The sequence below is a fragment of the Paralichthys olivaceus genome, chromosome 24 (genome assembly GCF_024713975.1).
Source record: "Paralichthys olivaceus isolate ysfri-2021 chromosome 24, ASM2471397v2, whole genome shotgun sequence".
Lineage (NCBI taxonomy): Eukaryota > Metazoa > Chordata > Actinopteri > Pleuronectiformes > Paralichthyidae > Paralichthys > Paralichthys olivaceus.
Window position 1 is genome coordinate 12716888 of NC_091116.1, and position 21206 is coordinate 12738093.

Sequence of the window (21206 nt, forward strand, 5' to 3'; positions counted from 1 at the left end):
TTAACCATTTTGTCTCTTCGCAGTTAATTCCTGTGACCTTGGAGTTATCGCTCATCTCTTCGTGGTTGTTGTTCTTGCCGCTGTTTATCTTTTTGTGGTCATTCTGGTTGTTTTGTGTCTCCAGGGTCATCTAGCACAGAGGATATTTTTTTTTATAAATAGCATATTTCACAAATAGAAGTTACGATCCTCAGGATAAGTCGCTCTGGACAAAAGCGTCTGTTAAATGTAAATGTATATTTATTATATATAGTTAAATATCTGTTTCTGTGTTGTTGACGTCCCTGTGGATTTTTATTTGGTCTTTTTTCTGTGTCTTAAGTGACATTTTTGCATTTGTTGTGTCCATTTGGTTGATCTGTCATTGTGCATCTTCTTTTAGGGAGGAGGTGGAGGAGGAGAGGAGGTGGAGGAGGAGAGGGGATGGAGGAGGAGGAGGAGGAGGTGGAGGAGGAGAGAGGATGGATGAATGGGGGGATGGAGATGTAGGAGGGATGAGGAGGTGTGGAGGAGGAGGAGGAAGGAAGAAACCCACCCTTGTGCAGCCCCGCCCTCCCCTTACATCACCCTCGTGGCGCCGCCTCCCCTCCAACACGATTGGACGAGCTCGGCCCAGCGCCGCGCTCTGATTGGCCGCCGGCGGCGTCACTCCCACCCCCCCCTCTGCACTTCCTGGTTGTAGCTGTCAGTCGCAGCTAACGTCGGAGCCACAGCTGATGTCGTGACTCCTGCTCCGCTTCACCTCCTCTAACTGTAAGTGACGGCGTCCGAGCCGCTGCTCCGTGTTTCTGTCTCCTGTCCTCGCGCGTCTGCTCCGAACTTTAACCCCCAGAGAGAGAGAGAGAGAGAGAGAGAGAGAGAGAGAGAGAGAGAGAGAGAGAGAGAGAGAGAGAGGGTTTCGAACCCTGCGCGTCTTCGCGTGTGTTTCCTGACGTAAACAGCGTATTCTCGACGCGGCTAATCCGCTGTGACAACAAGTAACACGTAAATAAATGTCCCGTCGGAGCCGTTTGCTGCTGGAGACACGGGTCTTAAACGCGGCGTGATTTGAAAACGGGGCTGTTAATCCTCCACGGGGAAAAACAGTAAAAACACTTTAAATAGAGCAAAATGTCAATGGAGTTTGGTGTTGAAGAAACAGGAAGCCCCCCACCACACACAGACACATACACACCTTCCTCTGCTGGAGGGTGAAGGGTGTGCATCTCATCTTCACCATGAGGAGGGAGAGTTTTTAGTCATCTGCAGATTCACCCTGCAACAATGAGACAGCCCCAGTTGATCCGGCTGAACCGCGGCCATCAGCAGATTCCTGTCCGCCGGTTGCTCCGGGCTAATTATTGTCATATTTGGCCTTTCCAGTGTTCAGTAATGAGCAGCCTGTTGAAAGGGTGCGAGAGCGTGAGGCCTGTCACTGAGTGTGTTTGGGATTGTATTGTGTTCAGAGGGACAATGCACAGCGTCTGGTGTCGAGAGTTTTCCAAATGTAGACGAGAAACAGTGAATAAAAGGCTTTTAGTTCCACTGAAGGAATGTTGTCTGACTGGTTCCAGCTGCAACTTCAAGAGAATAGATAAAGTCACAATATGATATAAATGCAGAATGTAAATAAATATAAGAATAGGGGAGTTTCTCGTTATGTTCATTGAGTATAACGCTCTAAAGTTTGAGCTTACAGAGCAAAATACAATCAGTAAAACTGTTTAATTCTTTCTTATTTAATTTGACCATTTTATCAGCGGTCATTTGACCACACCCTGTTCTCTTTCAGTTCTGTGGAGAAATGATTTGATATCTTTCATAAGAAGCAATAAAAGTGACTGTTCTTCCTGAACCGAGGTGCAGTAAAATGTTTGCTGTTGGATAGAACGCTTAAAGTTTTTAAAGCACGTCAAACTTTAATGTGTTGTGGGAGTTTTAAGTGACATTGTGCAATTTGCAATTTGGTCAAACAAGGTCAGAAATGTGCAGATGTTTGGGGCTAATATTTCCTGTTGGAGCAGCGGTAATGATGTACGTGTAATATTTATTCAGACCGAACTGCTTGTTGACATTTGTGCCATCTGTAGCTGTGTTAAAATGCATTAGAATCTGCTTCAGCGTGTGTTTGTCTCTGGAAACCTTCATTCAACGTGCATCACTGTGGGAATGCAGATAGTTTATTTGGGGCGTGCCTCTGGTGGGAGTTGAGGCCCTCGGCCCTGAACCTGGTGTCATGTTCGGCTCATTATGCAACACGGGCTCATTATAAAGAGATGTAATTGTAACTGGTGCTAATAGTAAACTGTGAATACGTTGTTATTTTTATATTCAGATTTTGATTTGCTGTTTGGTGACGAGTTGAAGCTGTGTACGTTTTCTCTGATGTTAGATATTCTACTTCTTTAGTAAGTGAGTCTGTGTTTTTAACAAGCAGTGGATTATTTTTCAGTCAAGAAGATTTTTAGAATTTATCTTTGGTTCTTCATTTGTGAAAGAAAAAAGGTCAAAACAGTTTTTTAAAGTCAGAACTGACGTCTTCTACTGTAAGTTTACTTTTAGACGGGACGAATCTGATGAGCTGGAACAAGAGAAAGTCTGTGCCAGTTAAATTAGTTGTAAATTGATCATCTCTCAATCGACTAATTGATTAATCAGCTGTTTGTTTCAGCTCTAGTTAGGATATTTCCCGCAGGGACTCTGCAGGAATATTTTAAAGTGTCCTTATGTGAAAAAACTAAATGTCATCTGTGTAATTAGTCATTTATCACCGACTATTAATGCATCGCACACAAGAGTTAATTATCAAAGCACAGACACCTTCATCAAAGACTGTTTTCATTATCGAGTAATCTGTCAATTAGTGATTTCACCGAATCAAACCGTCTGATCATGTAGTTTTTTAAAATGTCAACACTGTAAACAAATGACCGTCATGAGTTACCAGAGGGAACGAGCTGTCGCCATTTTGATTTGGTCTCACGAACAACTTTAAAAAAGTGAACTTTATAATGACGGGACAGGAAGACGTGTATTAGCTCTCATCGTGTAACAGGTTGTAAGTTTGTCTCTCAGTAGAGACAGTTTGTCCTTGTTGTGGACGTCAGATGATATAATCAGACACCAGCTTTCTCTCCATGTGAACTCGACTCCCTCTCTTCAGCTTGCATACCTCCTTCACACGATCACCTGTCATGTCAGAGCCTTATAACCCAAGCGTCCCCGCTCTGTCTCCTCTCTGCACTTCACTCTGCAGGGCCAATGGCGTTCAGGAAGGCTCTGAAGCGGACGGCGATCATTGGGGGCGGAGCGGCCGCCACATTCTTTGGCCTCTCGTACTTAATCGAGTACAGGAAGACGCAGGTAAGATGAGACGCGTCCCCCTGGAGCTTGTGTGATCATTCCACCACATCTTTGCTTCTTTTCTTCTTGCATGAATACAGTTTGCAAGAGTTCAGTTTTTCAGGATGTGTGAGTATCCTGTGTATGAAACCAGGTAGACCCACTTCCTGATTCTGATCACCACACCAGACAGTGTTTGTCTTGCTGGAGAGGAGGGAGGAGCTGCCTCTCAAGACATGTCCTCTCTAGATTTTGGAATGTGTTTGCTTTTGCTTAGCTTTCTGTTCTTTTTTACTATTTCTGATTCCCGTGCACGAGCCATCATGCACTGGATCCTGATCTGCTCAGAAACAATGAATTAAAACAAACTCACTGTATTTTCTTCTCAGGTTTTTTTATTTTCTTCTCCTTTCAGGTCCGACTCGTTTTTTTTTTTTTTGCTCCTAAAAATGTAAATTGGAGGTTTGAACAAACAAGTCAGACGTTTAGTCAGTGTAGAAGACACTGCGGCTAACGTAGCTTAACTTAAAGCCTTGAAAGAGCTAACGTAGCTCTAGCTAAACGTGACCAGCACCTCTAAAGCTCGCTTCTTAAATTACACGTGTTGTTCTCCGAAAACTCAATGGAGAATGATGACATCATAAACCTGAGGGACGACAAAAACTCATGTGTATGGAGAACAACCGGTAAAGAGTCTGTCTGACGGATCACCTTCATTATAAATAACCACGCTGCTCGGCCCAGCAGCTGTGCTTCCCCCTGACCTCTGACCTCTGACCTGACGCAGGCCTGTTTTTAGACATGCCGCTAAACTACATGCCAGACTTTATTTGACTGTACAACCTAATGTGAACTCTGTTTTGTGTCCTGGCGCGTTAATGTCTTCTCTTGCCCATCGTCGTCCTCTCATCCAAGCCTGGATCGGTAAGCAAAGAAGTCGACCCTGATGAAATCTAATTTTTTTTTTTTTCACAATAGTTAATAATCATGCATGCGTCTAATCCCCGTAATTGCAATGCTGATGAGAAGAATGTCCGTCTTGTCTCCTGTAGCAAAGGCATATGTGGCTTGAAGAAGTTTGCAAGGCAGCGGCCGATTGGCTATTAGCATGAGCTTTGCTGTGCCATTCGGTGTCTTAACTTGATTACAGGGGGGCATGCTGGGATTTAATTCTGCGGCGATGTTTGTCTGTAGGCATCATCAAATATAGACAATGATTATATCATCGGCTTGTTTGCGACCGCGGAGCCTAAATTACAAACGCCCGCGGCCATTTGCAAGTCAAATTGCCGCGTTCGCTTCAAAGCAGCTTGATGCAATCATTCAGCCTGAAAAATGAATAAATATTTGTGTAATCCACGTCCTCGTATCAGAGGAGCCGTGTGTTTCTATCGTAGGTGTGATTATTTCTGGAAAGTTAATTGTTTCGATAATGGAACAATGGGTTTTAATGACGTCCAAAGACTGGAATTGGACTCTGATTTTGTGGCAGAGATGAGCATGTTGCAGCAGGTAGCCACCCGTAGCACAATCTGCTTCGCTTCTAATCACAGCAAGAACATGTTTTTATTCTCTGTAGCAACACTTGTGGAGTAAAGGGAACAATGAGACATCATAAGCACAAGAATTATCTCACTCTGATATTTATATGTCAAAGGTAAATCAGCGATGATTCAAGATGTGGTTATCGAATCCTTTTCACGAGTTAATGTAGTTGAGGTTTAATGATTCAGTTTAACCTGCTTTATTATAATTATGAAAAAAAAACTGATATTAAGCAGATGAATTTAAAGCAGTTAAAGTTTTCTGTATCATTTTCTTCAGCAGATGCTAATACTGAAGTTTCATATCGGCCGATTCCTTATTGATTGATAGCTTCAGGCTGCTCTTCACTCATCGTAGCAGCAGTGGATCCATCCTGTTCCCTCCATTACAATGTGATGCATAGTAAAAGCATGCATCCTCACATCAGTGTCTCTTATCATGTGATTATTATTGAGAATGATGCATCATCTCATTTCACAGTGAAGTGCATGCAGTGTGCTTATAATGTTTCAAACTGCACCTCAAGTCAAGTGTTGCTATATTTAACGCAAATAGATTTTTAACATAGAGCTTGACAATAGAAATCTTTTTTTTAATCAAGCGGGCGGAGTCGTAAGAGGTCCCGTGCTCATTGTGTGTTGTCGTCCCGTGTGTCAGGCTCGGCTGGCCCACGTCGCAGCAGAGGCAGAGCTGAACGCCCCCTTCGCCGACGAGCTTCCCTCCCGGCAGGCGCAGCTCACGGCGCTGAAAGACACCGAGGAGTTCGACGTGCTGGTTATCGGAGGAGGGGCCACAGGGGCAGGATGTGCCTTAGACGCTGTCACACGCAGTAAGCTCACTGTCGGCAGCTCCGCTCTGCTTTACACTACCACACCCCCCCCCCCCCCCTCTAGTCTGTAATTGTCCTCATGGAGGGAAAGGCCTCGCAGGCTGGTAATGGTTTATAATGGCCTCACTCATAAGAGCAAAGGTCGTTAGTGGAAATACACCTGATGGTTTGAGAGTTCCAGTTAGTTCCACACTTACACACTTTAAAGGAACGTGATTTATCGTACTCTAAATAAATTCCCTGCAGAAGAAGATTTATAATAAGTAGAAACTTTTAAACTAATGGTAAATGGTTTCCCTCAGACCTGAAGACTGCCCTCGTGGAGAGAAGCGACTTCTCCTCTGGGACGAGCAGCCGCAGCACCAAGCTGATCCACGGCGGCGTGCGCTACCTTCAGAAGGCCATCATGCAGTTAGACTACGAGCAGGTTCCTCTTCGTCTTTTTATTTCTCCTCTTCATCCTTCAGCCTTGCCGCCGCTGTTCCCTCATCTTGTTCTTACGTCTCCTCAGTACATGATGGTGAAAGAGGCGCTTCATGAGCGAGCCAACCTCCTGGAGATCGCGCCTCACCTGTCGGCACCGCTTCCCATCATGCTTCCTGTTTACAAGTAAGTGTCGGACTCGGAGGAGAAACGGTTCTGTCTTATCAACCACTTACGGAGATTTACACTATGAGCCACAGTCACACATTCGTACCGTGCTACTATTAGCTTTTCTTATCACGCGCCGAGCGTCAGGCTTCACCTCCTCAGTCCACAAGATAAATAACAGTGAACTCAGCGATTGAGGACAAACAACTGGTGACTTCATGTTTAAAAGAGCAAATCTCCATTTCCAAGATGGTGGCAGTTGCCTTACTACTGGGCGGGGATCAAGATGTACGACCTGGTGGCTGGGATCCAGAACCTGAAGAGCAGCTACGTCCTCAGCAAGACCAAGGCCCTGGAGCATTTCCCCATGCTGAAGAAGGACAAGCTGGTGGGAGCGATCGTCTACTACGACGGTGAGCCACCGGCCTTTTCTTGCTTTGGTTTCATTTCTATATTTTCACATAGACACGAGCGCGTGTGGACAGTAATCTAACAGGAGCGCGTTCGCTTTGTTTCCTGTAAACACCGAGTCGGTGCTGCTGCTTTTGCTCTTTTCACTGTTGACCGACTGGAAATGAACAGAATCACAAATGAGAGAATGTTAAAAGCACGTTTTCGTTGTCCAAATGTCCCCGTGCATTTTTGATTTGACCTTTGCCTTTGTGGGAAAACTCACGACAAGCACCTGATTTTAAAAGTGCAAACCTGAAAAACTATAAAATCCTAAAAAGAGTCTGAATAAATGCTCACGTTCAAAATAGTAAAAAGATTGAAGACCTCCCTCTGATGTGAATCTTGCCTGAGGCGTTCACATGTCCACTGGTCCCGAACAAAATGTGTTGACAGGCCGGTGGGACGCCCGCTCTCCCCCCCGGGGCAGTAAAGGTTGCGTGTTTGCCGGATGGGTGCGGAGGAGAATCATACATATGCTGAGTGTCCGGCTGAGTGTGAGGAGATTTGTGTCCCTCGGCGTCTGCAAATAACAACTGTGTCTTCAGGTGATGTGTGTGTTACTGTCGGCTGCTCCGACTCTCCCGGTTTTTAAAATATCATCCATTTACAGAGGATTTTTGATATTTTGGCTCATGTGTTTACGTCAACAATTCCTAAATGTTGTTTGTAACTGAGGCTTTGAATGAATTCACTTCTAAAAAACAGAAATACACCACGACAACCAAGTATTGTGAAATTGAATTAATAAACTAAACTAGTGTTATTTGTAAATCTTTTCTGCAACCGTTCATTAATTCTGTTTTAAAACAATTCAGCTCCAGATACATTTTTCTTTATTTGAAAATATTCGACAGGTTCCGGAGACGGACGCCCACGTGAACATTTATATTCAAACTGGCTTTTCCTCTGTATTCACCTGAAAGTGCTCAGATATAAGTGGATTTACTGGCGGCTGGAAAAAAAGGGGGAAAAGCATTTACTTGGTGCGAAGCAGCACATGTTTGATTTCCTCCTCCAGCACCACCTGCTCTGAGGGGGTAGACGGGGCCGGGATGGTGGAGGGCTGGGGCGTCTTTTCTCCAATTATGCCGTCTGGAACAATCACGCCCGTGACATTTCAAAATCTGACCTTCTCTCCTGGCGGTGAGCAGCGTCGGCGGCGGTCGGACCGGCTGAGCAACAGCCGCTTTCTCCTGCTGTCTTGGTTACCGCCACCAACCGCAGCATCTTTTCTTCTCAGACACTGGGGAGCAAGTGTGGCGGCCTCACTCATCCTTTCATTCTAAATTAGCTGGTTGGTTTGTTTATGTGCTGCGGTAACTACAGCGGCGTCACACTGTCGTTCGTTATCGGTGCATTAGAGGTGTTTCTAGTATTCTGACCCCTCGTGAACAGGAAGGACAAACACCAAACACTCTTTTTTGACATTTAGAAATAAAATTCCTCCTCTCCTTCGTCCCCTTCAGGGCAGCACAATGACGCCCGAATGAACCTGGCCATCGCCCTCAGTGCCGCTCGCTACGGCGGCGCCATCGCCAACTACACTGAGGTGGTTCGCCTGCTGAAGACAAAAGACGAGGAGACCGGCAAAGAGAGGGTGTGCGGCGCCCGCTGCAGAGACGTCATCACCGGTGAGACGTGGACACCAGTTACATTTCTATTTATTACCTTCAAAAGAAATATCATACGTGTACTTATTTACTGTTTAAGTGCTTTGAGTATTTCTTTAAGGAAGAGAGGAGATTTAAAAGAGTAAAATAATTAATCGTATTTTTTAAATCGTCCTCAGAGTGAAATATAAAATGCAACAAAGATTTATTTTGTTGTTTTCAGAGGCGAAGCTCAGTGAGAGCTGCAGCTGAACACGATATATATATTTTATATTCGTACAACTTATTTGAGTTGAACGCCTTTTCACCAGGAAATGAATTTGACGTGAAGGCGAAGTGTGTGATCAACGCCACCGGCCCGTTCACGGACTCTGTGAGGAAGATGGACAACCAGGAAACCAGGAACATCTGTCAGCCCAGCGCAGGCGTCCACATCGTCATCCCCGGTTACTACAGGTGATCGCACTCTGACATTCATTTCCTATTGAAGTCCTCTTCTTTCAAATGCATTCACTTGTACACATTATTCCGGTGTTTTCTCATTCCTCTGTGTAAACCGTTATCTGACCTACGCTCACACGCGCAGAACAATCGTCTGTGGTTAAGACACAGCCGAGCGATAGAGTGGTTTTGTTGAAGTTGAGGGTTTTTAAAGTTCAGTGGAGCTTATTGAGCGAAACCCGAGGGAGCGCGATCCCTTTGAACGGCGGCAGAAATGCCAACCACCTAATTCTCTCGTCTTCCTCCTGCCGCTACCCCCCCTCCCCCCCCCCACCTCCTTCCTCCTGTCGTCTCACCGTTTTTCTTCCTCTCTAACTCCTCAATTTGATCGTCTCCTCGATGTCTTCCTTTATGTTTTTTTCCTGTTTCCTGATCCTCCTCTCCGACACGTTCAGTAAATTAGATATTCTGTAAATTGACCACAAACTCTGTCCGACAGCCCCGACAACATGGGTCTGCTCGATCCCGCCACAAGCGACGGGCGTGTCATCTTCTTCCTGCCCTGGGAGAAGGTGACCATCGCCGGCACAACCGACACCCCCACCAGCGTGACGGCTCACCCAATCCCGGGGGAGGACGACATCAACTTCATCCTGAGGGAGATCCGCAACTACCTCAGCCCTGACGTAGAAGGTACCGGCATTTAGTCTCTCCCCTTTCCAGAGCGGCACAAAGTCTCCTGTCATTCATCTCGATATTGTTTTAGAAAGAATAAAACACCTTTTTTTAAGACGCTCTGGTGACTCTGTGTGTGTGTGTGTGTGTGTGTGTGTGTGTGTGTGTGTTGCAGTGCGGCGAGGTGACGTGTTGGCGGCGTGGAGCGGCATCCGTCCCCTGGTGACCGACCCCAACTCCAAAGACACCCAGTCCATCTGCAGGAACCACATCGTCAGCATCAGTGACAGCGGACTGGTCACCATCGCCGGTCGGTTTGAAGATTTGAAAACATTCGTCTTTTACTTTCACATTTTGATATTAACGCACATTGTCCTCGTCCAGGTGGGAAGTGGACCACCTACAGGTCCATGGCTGAAGAGACTCTGGACGCTGCCATCAAGTCTCACGGCCTCTCTGCTGAATCCTGCAAGACGGTGGGTCTGATGCTCGAGGGGGCGAAGGGCTGGACGCCGACGCTCTACATCCGCCTGGTGCAGGACTACGGCCTGGAGCAGGAGGTGAGAAACCACAGACACAAACAATCTCACCGGCGGAATCAAACCTCAGCGGCTGGAGAAAACTCTGGATCTTCTCTAGAAAGACAGAAAGTATCTTAGTTTACCAGAAAACCAGAGAACGGGTGATTGTGTTCGAACATTTAAACACGGGACACGACGGCATCTGCCTGGTGTGTTTCTGAACGATAGCACAGGTTTAGGTTTTTGTCTCCACGTGAAATACTTTGAGTCTTAATATCTTCATCACGCTCTTCTTCTTCGAGTCGAACAATCAAGACACAACCTTTAGAAAGACGGGAACTATTTCTTTAGTAGCAGCGCCGCCGCCGCCAAGAACAGTTGTGACTTCCTGAAACATTTTCCAGTGAGGTGTAGAGAGAGTAGACCTTTAACTACCTACTGTACACACACACACACACACTCACACACACACACATGTTCATCTACTAACCAGCCCGTACAAGTCGGTCACTCTCTTCTTCAGCAGCGGTGGATCTGACATTAAGGCCGCTGCTGTAACAACGCTGACATTTCCTCGACACAAAAGACCGAACGCACGTGGAAACGCACTGTACGCTGAGCAATGTATCAGTGGCATTAAGTAAGGGCACATCGATTTACATCAGCTGCACGCCATCTTTCCAATAATTGGCCTGAGCGTTTTCATTAAAGCCGATAGGACATTGTTTCATGAAGAAAAAGTGCTGGAGTGTCTTCAGTACACTTACTCCTCATTAGAGGCGTCCGCCGCCGCTCTGGAATATTCCTCAAAGGTCACTGTTGATATTTGGACAACGTTTGCCCTTTGAACACGATCGGCGAGCCGACGATCTGAATAGCAAATAGAGCTCTTGTGTTCCGTAACAACGTGACGCAGCATCGACAAAGTGACGCTAACGGTTATCGCTCAACTCCGAGGAGGCGGGATCGATCGCGTGAACACGAGGAGCTGCCGCCGAGAGCCGCGATGTAAATAAACTTTAACACAACACATCAAAAGTCAAATAATCAGAGTCCAGGCTGCCAGAACTAAACCGACTGAGTTAAATGTCTTGTTCTTTAATCCCGTGTTCTTCTCTCTGTGCGCAGGTCGCTCAGCACTTGGCCGCCACGTACGGAGGAAAAGCGTTCAACGTGGCCAAGATGGCGCAGGTCACCGGGCAGAGATGGCCGATCGTCGGCAAACGGCTGGTGTCTGAGTTTCCGTACATTGAGAGCGAGGTGAAGTGCGACTCCACGGAAACGGCTCGGTTGTGTCTCGCAGCTTTTCATCTTCCTCACGTGAGTGTGTGTGTCTTTCTGTCTCAGGTGCTGTACGCCATTAAGGAGTACGCCTGCACCGCCATCGACGTCATCGCCCGACGAACGCGCCTGGGCTTCCTGAACGTGCAGGCGGCCGACGAAGCCCTCCCCCGCATCGTCCAGATCATGGCGAAGGAGCTGGACTGGAGTCAGGAGAGGACGACGGTATGGTTTCACCCGAAGGTTCAGTTTATCTGTTGTAAGATTCAGAGGAAACACTCATTTCTTTCTCCGGGTGAAAATCAGGCTGAACTGGACGCGGCGAGGAAGTTCCTGTACCACGAGATGGGCTACAGGTCTCGTTCTGAGCAGCTGACCAAGACGTCCGAGATCAACTTAGACTACCAGGAAGTGATCAGGTGATTGTTTAATGATGCTGACAGAAGTGACTGGAGCCTGTGTTCTCTGGAATGAGCAGCAGGGGGCGACTCCACTGGCAGTTTCTATAGAAGTCAGTCAGACGATAAATCACCGTGAGTATAATGAGCTTTAACGACGACTGATGTTTGTTTGACAGATACAAGAAACGTTTCCACAAGTTTGACAAAGAGAGCAAAGGATTCATCACCACGGTCGACGTCCAGCAAGTTTTAGGAGTAAGCTTTTCCTTCTCTTCCTCTTTTTGCTTGATCCTTCTCTCTCTCTCTCTCTCTCTCTTTCGTCCCTCACACGTCTTCCTGATCTGTTATCGATCCCTGTTTTGTTTTTTTTCTTCTCTAAAGAGCATCAACGTTCACATCGATGAAAACGCGCTTCACGAAATCCTCAACGAGGTCGACGTCAACAAGAACGGACAAATAGAAATAGACGAGTTCCTGCAGGTACGTGATTCCTTCAGTGTGTTTCCAGTGGAAATAATGATTCCTAAAAACTAAATGTCAGATCTGGACTCAGTCTTTGTTCGTTACAAGAATCTTGTTTGTTTTTTTTCTGTCTTCTGTCGCTTGTTTTTATCGCTGCAGAAATCTGGATTCAAATCCTGAAACTCAGCTTTGTATACAGTATATATATATATATATATATATATATATATATATATATATATATAAGTATTTGTTTTTATTCCATCGATATATTTACTCTCAGCTCAGAGACCAGCAGCAGCTAAAGCAGCATCATGTGAAGAGTCGTGTTTTCAGTGGCTCTCCTCGTCTTCCTCGCTGTCGTGTCGCCTCTGGTCTGGAGGTGTGGATATAGAAAACAAATTGTCCACCAGAGACGTGAAGGTGTGAAGTCTGAGCCCTGAGCTGATGAGGCTAATGAGAGAGGAGGTCTCGTGTAATGAGGCCTGAGGTTCGTCCGCTGCTCCGTCGTCCGTCTGCTGCGAAATTACTTTCCGGCAGAGTCGAGGGTTTAGTCCTCGTTAGCGGACGAGTCTTTTCCCACAAATCAGCCGAGGTGTCGAAGTATCTGAAGTAAAACCCGACGGATGGTTATTTAATGTGTGTGTCACGTTGTGTGTCTTTGTGACGCTCACTGTCGTGTGTGTGTTTGTTTCTGCCCGTGTTGGTCCGACCTGCCCGTGGACGACTCAGAGACAACAAGCAGGTAGTGAAGCACCTGTCGCCCTCCTGAGTCCATCAAGCCGACTCGACAAAAAGGGCATTAACAACAAGTGAATTATTCTCTTCGGGAAAAATTGTGTAAAAACTGACAAAACTAAAAAGTGGTCCAATAAGTGTGAAAGCTGCAGGAGGTGACTTCACGTGTTATCGAGACAAAACCCAGAAAAAGACCTGAACAATTGGTCCCGTCTCTCATCTACGTCTCGTTCCTGTTAAACTGGAGTTTAGAGATAATTCTTTAATGAATGAATTCAGTCTTTACATGTACGAGAACAATTATTAAGAAAAGATTGAACCAGTAAAGTGAACCAGATGTTTTTAAGCTGTTATAACATTTAAATATATATTTACAGCTGAAAACATCATCAGTACATCGTGTTTTTTATTCTTTAAGTCTAAATAATATTATTTAACTGTAGTTTCCAGCTGCTTTAGTGACGTTATTGTCTGAACATTTATTTATTTATTCATAAATCTGATTTATTTTAAAGGATGAAACAACATTTTTTATTGTTTAACATTTTTACTTTTTCACTAAAACCGATTCTTGAGTTTCTGTCTCTTCTGTGTTTGATTCAAATCATCACTGGTTTGTTCTTTTCCTGGGTTTTTGTGGACAACGTGAGAAAAGCAGAATAACGCCAGTGAACTTCTGGACGTGTGACGTCTCAGCAGTTTTCATTTGAGGCGATTTGACGCGAGAATCAGATTTTGACTGAAGCTGCGTCTTCACACTCACAAAAAGAATCACGGTTCAGCTCTAACACGTGAAGATCGCAGCTGGTGTTGGTTTCACATGTGAAGGTGGTCGGACGCCTCTGAAGTCTGTGGGGATTTCACACACGTGTCGTACGGGTAATTATTTCCTGCCCGTTTGACAAGTTAACCTTTTCCCGGTGTTTCTCCGCCGCAGCTGATGAGCGCCGTGAAGAAGGGGCAGGTGTCGGACAGCCGGCTCGCCATCCTGATGAAGACGGCGGAGGAGACTCTGGATGAGAGAGGCCCGGTGACGGTGGACCGCAGCGGGGGCGGATTCTGAACGAGGAGGATTTAAGGGACGCTGCGACGCCGCTCCTCCCAAGGTGGTAATGACAACGACAACAACACAACATGCAAATGGTGCTATTTGAATGACAATACAGTAATCAAGCACCAGCGGATGGATCGGTGACACTCCTGATTCCTGAGAGCGAAAAGAGAACGTGATGATCGAGGCCGATTTTCAAGAGGTGCCTCTGATGTCACACAGCCAACCTGGTTTATACTCCGTCTTTTAAAAGTGACCTCCGCAGCTTCACTCACACTCCTTTTTTTTTTTTTTTTTTTTAACTTCTTTTTAAACGGCGCCGATTGTTGAGGAGGAGCCGTCCTCCGTGTGACGCAGCTTCTCCTTCTTTAGTCCAGTTTGATTTCACAGGTTCGTTATTTCCTGAAAGTTTCCTGCAGAGAATTTGTTTGAAAAGATAAAAGAATATTGTGCATAAGATAAAACACCATGAAAACGATCCTAGAAGAAAACAGAGACGTCACAAACTGAAAACACGTCTCTCCAGCGAACTTGAGGAAACAATGTCCTGTAAATAAAGTTCTGAGCGCTGGTGGTTTAATATTTGATATTTACTGGGGTGTTTAAAGCACCGAGATGTTTCTGAAGCTCTTCTGTCGCCTGTTCTTTGTCTCTCTGGGTTTTTAAATGTAAAAAAGATTTAACATCTATTTGTCCACATCGATCTTCTGACGTTTACATGACGAGCTTTAGTTTTCAAATCACTGCTGTTACTGTTCTTTCCACGCACGTGTATTTTTCCAGACTTATTTATTCTTTTCTCCTCAGAGAGTCTACATTTTAACTTTATTTTAAAGTGCATCTCTGAAACAGGATGTTGTCATTGCCACACATTAACGTATATTTCCTTTTCTTTTTTGATTTGAGCAGCTGTATTAACGCACACTCAGTCTGTGGGACTGGTTTATAACCCTGCATGCTGTCCGCTGATTGTAATGAGAGTTTTAAAGCAGATTAATGTCGTCGCATGTTTGGTTTTAGGAGTTTAGTGGTTTTCTTCTTTAAATGGTGGATGTCTGAATATATATAATTATATATATTTACCTTCATGTGCCTCAAATATGACACTTAACTACTCACGCTCTGTTTCACAAACAAGTTCAGGAAACGATGTAGAGATACTGATCATTTATAAGAGTTTTTAAAATGCTTTGTGTGTTTATATGTGTGAGAACTTGAGGCCTGTTGTTAATCTTTTATTTTGAAAGGCATGTATATGTACACTATGCTTCCTTATTGCCTTCACGTTTATTCTCATGAGTACCTGCAGCTGGACTCTGATCATTTTTATGCAGTAAACCGAATCATTCCGTTCTCCACCAAACACTGGAGCTGTGACTGACGTGTGTGTTTGTGTGTGTGAGAGAGAGAGACGACCCTTCAAACTGCCAACGCCGGTCCGTCAGCCATCGCTCGTGGGCAGCAGCACCACGTAAATCCTGATGTCTGATTGTCTCCTGCGGGATGAAATTTCAGCTTTATCCCGACTCAAAGAGAATCATGTTCCTGCTTCTTGTTGTTTTTGCTCCAGAGCAGCTCCAGAGTCTGCGGGTCTAAAAAAAGACCAAGCAAACAAAGTCATTATCTCATTAAATGTATCCGGTTGCTTGAGAAGCTTTTGTGCCGTTTGTGTGTTTCTCGTGAGCATCAGTCAAACCTGGCGTCAGAGAGCGGCCGAGCGACGTGAACCGGACACACGAGGATTTTCTCTTTTGCCTTTGTTTGTTTCGGTTTATTGTCTCATTTCTTCTGTCAAGTGATTTTAAATTGTGTCTGTCTCTCACCACAAAGTCCATTTGGTTCTTACATCAAATCACATGATGAGTTTATTCAATTGAATTCATTCATTAAATGTTTCACATGTAAAACTCACTTCTAGTCTGTATTTGTGTATTTATATCGTCATATATGAAGTACATCTGTTAGTACTTGTAACTCCAAACTGTCTTTCGTCCATGTCGACTGAGGAAAATGTGAATATCTGACGATGGACGCTGAGAAAGTTTCCTTCTCTCCGTGTGTTTGTGACGTGAAGTGAGAGCAAACAGAAATATCACGTGTGTGATGGAGGTTCAGACGGATTCACTTTCCTGTTTCATGTAAAACAGCAGCTCAGGTTTCCCCTCCCCCCCTGGTCTGGGGGCTGAAAACATCCTTTTCTCCTCAAAGGTCAAACTGAGATTTGAATGACGGCTTCAAGTCCTGCTCGTGTTACGATCTGCAGCCGCCGAGCACCGTCGTCCCTGGGAAAGTTCGGGGAGGCAATTAATTGAAAGGAATAATGGGACAAATGTCTCTGGAGGATCAGGACAGTGACGGCCGAGGTGTCCGCCTGCACGTTAATTGAAAAGTGGGGACGATGGGGGAGGATTGAGGGAGGGGGGGGTTCTCATCCTCTCATCACACGACTCACGTTCAGGTGAGAGATTCTTATGAAATCTGATCCTTTGACACTAAACAAACTATTTGGGTTTCAGGTATTTTCAAAGTTTAAAGCTGCAAGAATCAACTTTGAAATCACCGTCATGTCCTTTTTCATTTTTAATTATTAGTGACTTCTCAAAGAGGAAGTGATGAAACACCTCAGAGCCTGTGGAGGGACAGAGGACTGAAGACGACGCTGAGGGGACAGACGGAGTGAAAGGACGTCAGCTGAACCATGAAATATCTGAGTCCTATAAGGTGACATCACGCCTCTGTCCCCTCTGTCCTCTCTTGGACCTCGTCTGTCCGGTGTCCTGACATTCACCTCAGTCATTCTCAGGCTTTTCAGCTGCAGCGTCTCCACCGGAAACTCTTTCAGGCTGCGTTTCAATGGACGCCCGCCAATCAACCAGCAGCTTCATCCTCTCACCTGCGACCGGAACTGTTTCTTCTTTAATGCAAAACAAGTCGACTTTCTGAAGCTCCCAGATACTTTGATTTTATATTTAATTACCTTATATTTATATACTTTATACTGAAATACCTTATATTTAATAACCATATATTTCAATACTTTAAATAAAATACTCTATATTTAATTACCATATATTTAAATACTTAATAAGAGGCAGCCATGTTTTTTATTACAGTAGCCCAGACTGGAGTTTCCATGACAACTGAGGCTCCCACAGGTTCTGTCATGTTTGGACGGAGAGGCTGCAACATTCAGCTTCACCACCAGATGTCACTAAAGTGTTGATAATGTTTTATCACGCAGCTCTACAAAAACCCCAAAGATACATAATTTACCATCATAAATACTTACATATATATATATATATATATATATCTATATATCAATATCTGTATATATCATAATCATTAAATTGATTTACACTGGACGTCATTATTGATATGGTTTTATTTCTCATCTCTAATTTGACCTTTATTGAACCAGTTCAAGTCTTTTTCTGAACTGAATGTCTCAGATCCACAGAGAGACAATGGACCGTGTGTAAAATATAAGACTGGACACGATATAATATGAGAAACTCTCAGTGGTTACTTTGCATTGTGGGTAATGAAGGCGCCGGGGAGAGGAATGTGGCCTAACAACGTGAACTTTGAACTTGAAATCAGGACTCATGAAGTTTATTGGAGCGCGAGGTTGAACCTCTCATGAATCTGAGATCGAATGAATAAATGTTTTTGGTCGGAGCTGAAGTCGGAGGCACAGAGCGGGTTCCTTTAACACTGAGGCTCTGGACCTTCAGATAACGACTCCTTCAGGATGTTTGTGTTTGGCTCCGTTTCCCATGAGGTCTTTTTATTTGACTTCAGCTCCGTCTCTGTATCACTTTTAAAACTCTACGACCCCCGACCATGACGTCCGACACCACCTGAGACACTGATATTACATTCGTCAAAGGTATTGTAATTATTGTATCTGTAAATGATCGCGTTTGTCTTTTAACGTGACTTTTTTCATTTCATTTCATGAAGCAGTGCAACACCTGATGTCCTCAGAATCCACCGTCGCAGCAGCAACATGGTGGAGATCGGCAGCTTCAGGCTGGTCAACATGAGGACGACCTTCACAAGCTTCATCTGAACAACACCTCATGTGTTCCTCCCTCAACTAAAGAGGTACGGTCAGCTCAGGTGCTGTTAGATGGAGCTGCTGACTTCTTCCAACGCTGTGGTTTTCTCAACCCCAGAGCGTGGCGGAATCTCTTCCAGACTGAAGGCTTCTTTTGTTTCTCAGGGAGAACGCTGGAGAGAGACTTCTCCTCAGTGACGTCCTCCTTACTCTCTCCATTGAGCTGACCACTGGAAACATCAGCTGCATACAGAAGACTGCAGACCTCATGATAAGAAGCTTGGAGCTTCAACAGCTCTTCTTCGAGAAGCTTCTTCTCCTGCTTCTCCACCTGGAGCTCATTGTTCAACTTCTCCTGGTCGAGAGTCTGATTTTGACAGACCTCATTATAAGAGGTTCTGAGCTTCATCAGCTCTTCTTGGAGAACGTTCTTCTCCTGGAGCTCAGCGTTCCACTTCTCCTCGTTGAGAGTCTGATTTTGACAGACCTCACGATGAGAAGCTCTGAGCTTCACCAGCTGTTCTTGGAGAACCTTCTTCTCCTGGAGCTCAGCCTTCCACTTCTCCTCGTTGAGAGTCTGATTTTGACAGACCTCACGATGAGAAGCTCTGAGCTTCACCAGCTGTTCTTGGAGAACGTTCTTCTCCTGGAGCTCAGCGTTCCACTTCTCCTCGTTGAGAGTCTGATTTTGACAGACCTCACGATGAGAAGCTCTGAGCTCCACCAGCTGTTCTTGGAGAACCTTCTTCTCCTGGAGCTCAGCGTTCCACTTCTCCTCGTTGAGAGTCTGATTTTGACAGACCTCACGATGAGAAGCTCTGAGCTTCACCAGCTGTTCTTGGAGAATGTTCTTCTCCTGGAGCTCAGCGTTCCACTTCTCCTCGTTGAGAGTCTGATTTTGACAGACCTCATGATGAGAAGCTCTGAGCTTCATCAGCTCTTCTTGGAGAACCTTCTTCTCCTGCTTCTCCACCTGGAGCTCAGCATTCAACTTCTCCTGGTTGAGAGTCTGATTTAGACAGACCTCATGATAAGAGGTTCTGAGCTTCATCAGCTCTTCTTGGAGAACGTTCTTCTCCTGCTTCTCCTCCTGGAGCTCAGCATTCAACTTCTCCTGGTTGAGAGTCTGATTTAGACAGACCTCATGATAAGAAGCTCTGAGCTCCATCAGCTCTTCTTGAAGAGCGTTATTCTCATCCTGAGGCAGCTCGCTGGTTTGAGTCTCCTTGTCCATGGAGTCAATCTTTTGGCTGTGAGCTTGCCTTTCCTCCACCTCTGTCACCACAAGCTCAACCCTGCTGAAATCCATTATTAAAGGGGCCACCTTCTCCTCCAGAGCCACAGTGTCCTCTTCCAGAGCCTTCACTTGGTTGCCCTGTGCAGCCAGTTTGCTATTGTAGGCTTTAGAATGAGCTGCCTCTATCTCCTTCATCCTCATCAGATGCTCATCCCACAGTTTGTACCTCTCACCCTGAACCTTTACTGCAGCCAGTTCGCCAGTCATGACTTCAGAGTGAACTGCCATTTTCCCCTCCAGAGCCACAGTGTCCTCTTCCAGAGCCTTCACTTGGTTGCCCTGTGCAGCCAGTTTTCTATTGTTGGCTTTAGAGCGAGCTGCCCTTTTCTTCTTCATCCTCATCAGATGCTCATCCCACAGTTTGTGCCTCTTATCCTGAACCTTTATTGCAGCCAGTTCACCAGTCTTGACTTCAGAGGGAACTGTCATTTTCCCCTCCAGAGCCACAGTGTCCTCTTCCAGAGCCCTCACTTGGTTGCCCTGTGCAGCCGGTTTTCTATTGTTGGCTTTAGAGCGAGCTGCCCTTTTCTTCTTCATCCTCATCAGATGCTCATCCCACAGTTTGTGCCTCTTATCCTGAACCTTTATTGCAGCCAGTTCGCCAGTCTTGACTTCAGAGGAAACTGTCATTTTCCCCTCCAGAGCCACAGTGTCCTCTTCCAGAGCCCTCACTTGGTTGCCCTGTGCAGCCAGTTTGCTATTGTAGGCTTTAGAGAGATCTGCCTCTATCTCCTTCATCCTCATCAGATGCTCATCCCACAGTTTGTACCTCTTATCCTGAACCTTTACTGCAGCCAGTTCGCCAGTCTTGACTTCAGAGGGAACTGTCATTTTCCCCTCCAGAGCCACAGTGTCCTCTTCCAGAGCCCTCACTTGGATGCCCTGTGCAGCCAGTTTGCTATTGTTGGCTTTAGAGCGAGCTGCCATTTTCCTCTTCTTCCTCTGAATCTCATCATCCTCTCTGAGCGTCTTTCTCTGAGCCTGAATCTTAGACATCACTGCTCCACGAGTCTGAAAAACAGAAACATGGAATTCATTATTAAAAGTCCACTCAACACAACCTGAACATACATTACTAGAGAAAAATGTTTTACCGGAATGTCCATTTTGGTTAAAGGGGATTTGTAGTTAAAAGAGCAGTGTCGTCTTGATGAATTTTTACTGAACAGATCAGTTGTTGTCTCCGTGGTCAGGATTGTTGTCTTCACAAACGAGGACTGTGACTTCTCAGCTGACGGTCTGCTATTTATAAGTTTGGTGGATCAAAGCACCAGAGAAACGTCCTCTACAGTCTATAGAGTTTTTAGTCCTTTGATTGACATCTAAAGATTTGAGGCCAGCAATCCCTTTGATGGTTGCCCCCACCAAAATCATTAAAGGAGGTTTTTAAGCAGCAACAGTTTCCATGGCGATTTTACTACACAACATGGCTGCCCCTGGGATCAGGTTGACTTCTATATGATGCACATCGTTGCAGAGCATACACAAATCTTTAGCTAGGCAGCTACTATAGACATGCTACACAATCCCTCCCCTTGATGCTCGTAGTATTTTTATTTTTTATATATTTAATTCTTTGTTTATATAGATATATATATATATATTTATATATATTGCATTTCCCTCAGTCTGTTTATTTCAGCATGGTGATCGCGGCAGGTGTTTGACACGCCCCTTACCGGCACCTGTTGTGCAGCCACGTCATCGGCCGCTAATGAGGACCTGTACATAAGCACCTTAATATTGTATTCTGTGGAAATAAGAACTGTTGTTTTTAAAAGAGAAATATAATGAGAAAGAAATTATTTTATTGTGAGTAATAAAGATTGTTAAATGACTCGTGCCTGTATTCATTTGTGTATTTACCTGTGCATGGGTGGTTTTTGGGAAACCCTCTGAGAAATTAAAGTAAAAATAGATTCTTTAG

General features: G+C 45.1%; 3 protein-coding genes across 10 annotated transcripts in view; 1 reads left to right on the forward strand and 2 right to left on the reverse strand.

The window, feature by feature from the left end:
- The window catches only part of LOC109645780 (nuclear receptor subfamily 4 group A member 2-like), an 8007-nt gene extending 4717 nt beyond the window's left edge, over positions 1-3290 (reverse strand). The window contains exons 1-2 of one of the 3 annotated variants that reach the window (XM_069520950.1): positions 3152-3290; positions 1175-1559 (exon numbers count right to left, since the gene is read on the reverse strand). The gene's annotated coding sequence lies outside the window, so the exon portion shown is untranslated. Of the gene's footprint in view, positions 1-1174 lie in introns of all 3 variants that reach the window. The other 2 variants (XM_069520951.1, XM_069520949.1) reach the window with 2 other exon arrangements.
- gpd2 (glycerol-3-phosphate dehydrogenase 2 (mitochondrial)) overlaps positions 1-15830 on the forward strand; it is a 27133-nt gene extending 11303 nt beyond the window's left edge. For 3 of the 6 annotated variants that reach the window (XM_069520942.1, XM_069520940.1, XM_069520941.1), the window contains 17 exons: positions 3236-3342; positions 4237-4245; positions 5524-5695; positions 5998-6122; positions 6207-6304; positions 6536-6699; positions 8206-8370; positions 8661-8805; positions 9290-9483; positions 9641-9775; positions 9850-10025; positions 11115-11246; positions 11334-11492; positions 11574-11686; positions 11845-11923; positions 12050-12148; positions 13806-15830. In XM_069520942.1, coding sequence (XP_069377043.1) covers positions 3241-3342; positions 4237-4245; positions 5524-5695; positions 5998-6122; positions 6207-6304; positions 6536-6699; positions 8206-8370; positions 8661-8805; positions 9290-9483; positions 9641-9775; positions 9850-10025; positions 11115-11246; positions 11334-11492; positions 11574-11686; positions 11845-11923; positions 12050-12148; positions 13806-13931 — 2193 coding nt within the window. In that variant the 5' untranslated portion in view covers positions 3236-3240 and the 3' untranslated portion in view covers positions 13932-15830. Of the gene's footprint in view, positions 1-507; positions 754-3235; positions 3343-4236; positions 4246-5523; positions 5696-5997; positions 6123-6206; positions 6305-6535; positions 6700-8205; positions 8371-8660; positions 8806-9289; positions 9484-9640; positions 9776-9849; positions 10026-11114; positions 11247-11333; positions 11493-11573; positions 11687-11844; positions 11924-12049; positions 12149-13805 lie in introns of those variants that run through there. The other 3 variants (XM_069520939.1, XM_069520943.1, XM_069520944.1) reach the window with 3 other exon arrangements.
- A 2210-nt stretch (positions 15831-18040) lies between these two features.
- Positions 18041-20110, reverse strand: LOC138406931 (golgin subfamily A member 6-like protein 24). The gene is made up of 2 exons (XM_069520441.1): positions 18785-20110; positions 18041-18364 (listed from the first exon to the last, which is right to left on the reverse strand). Exons 1-2 carry the CDS (start codon positions 20108-20110, stop codon positions 18041-18043), a joined length of 1650 nt encoding a protein of 549 aa, XP_069376542.1.
- Positions 20111-21206: the final 1096 nt, after the last annotated feature.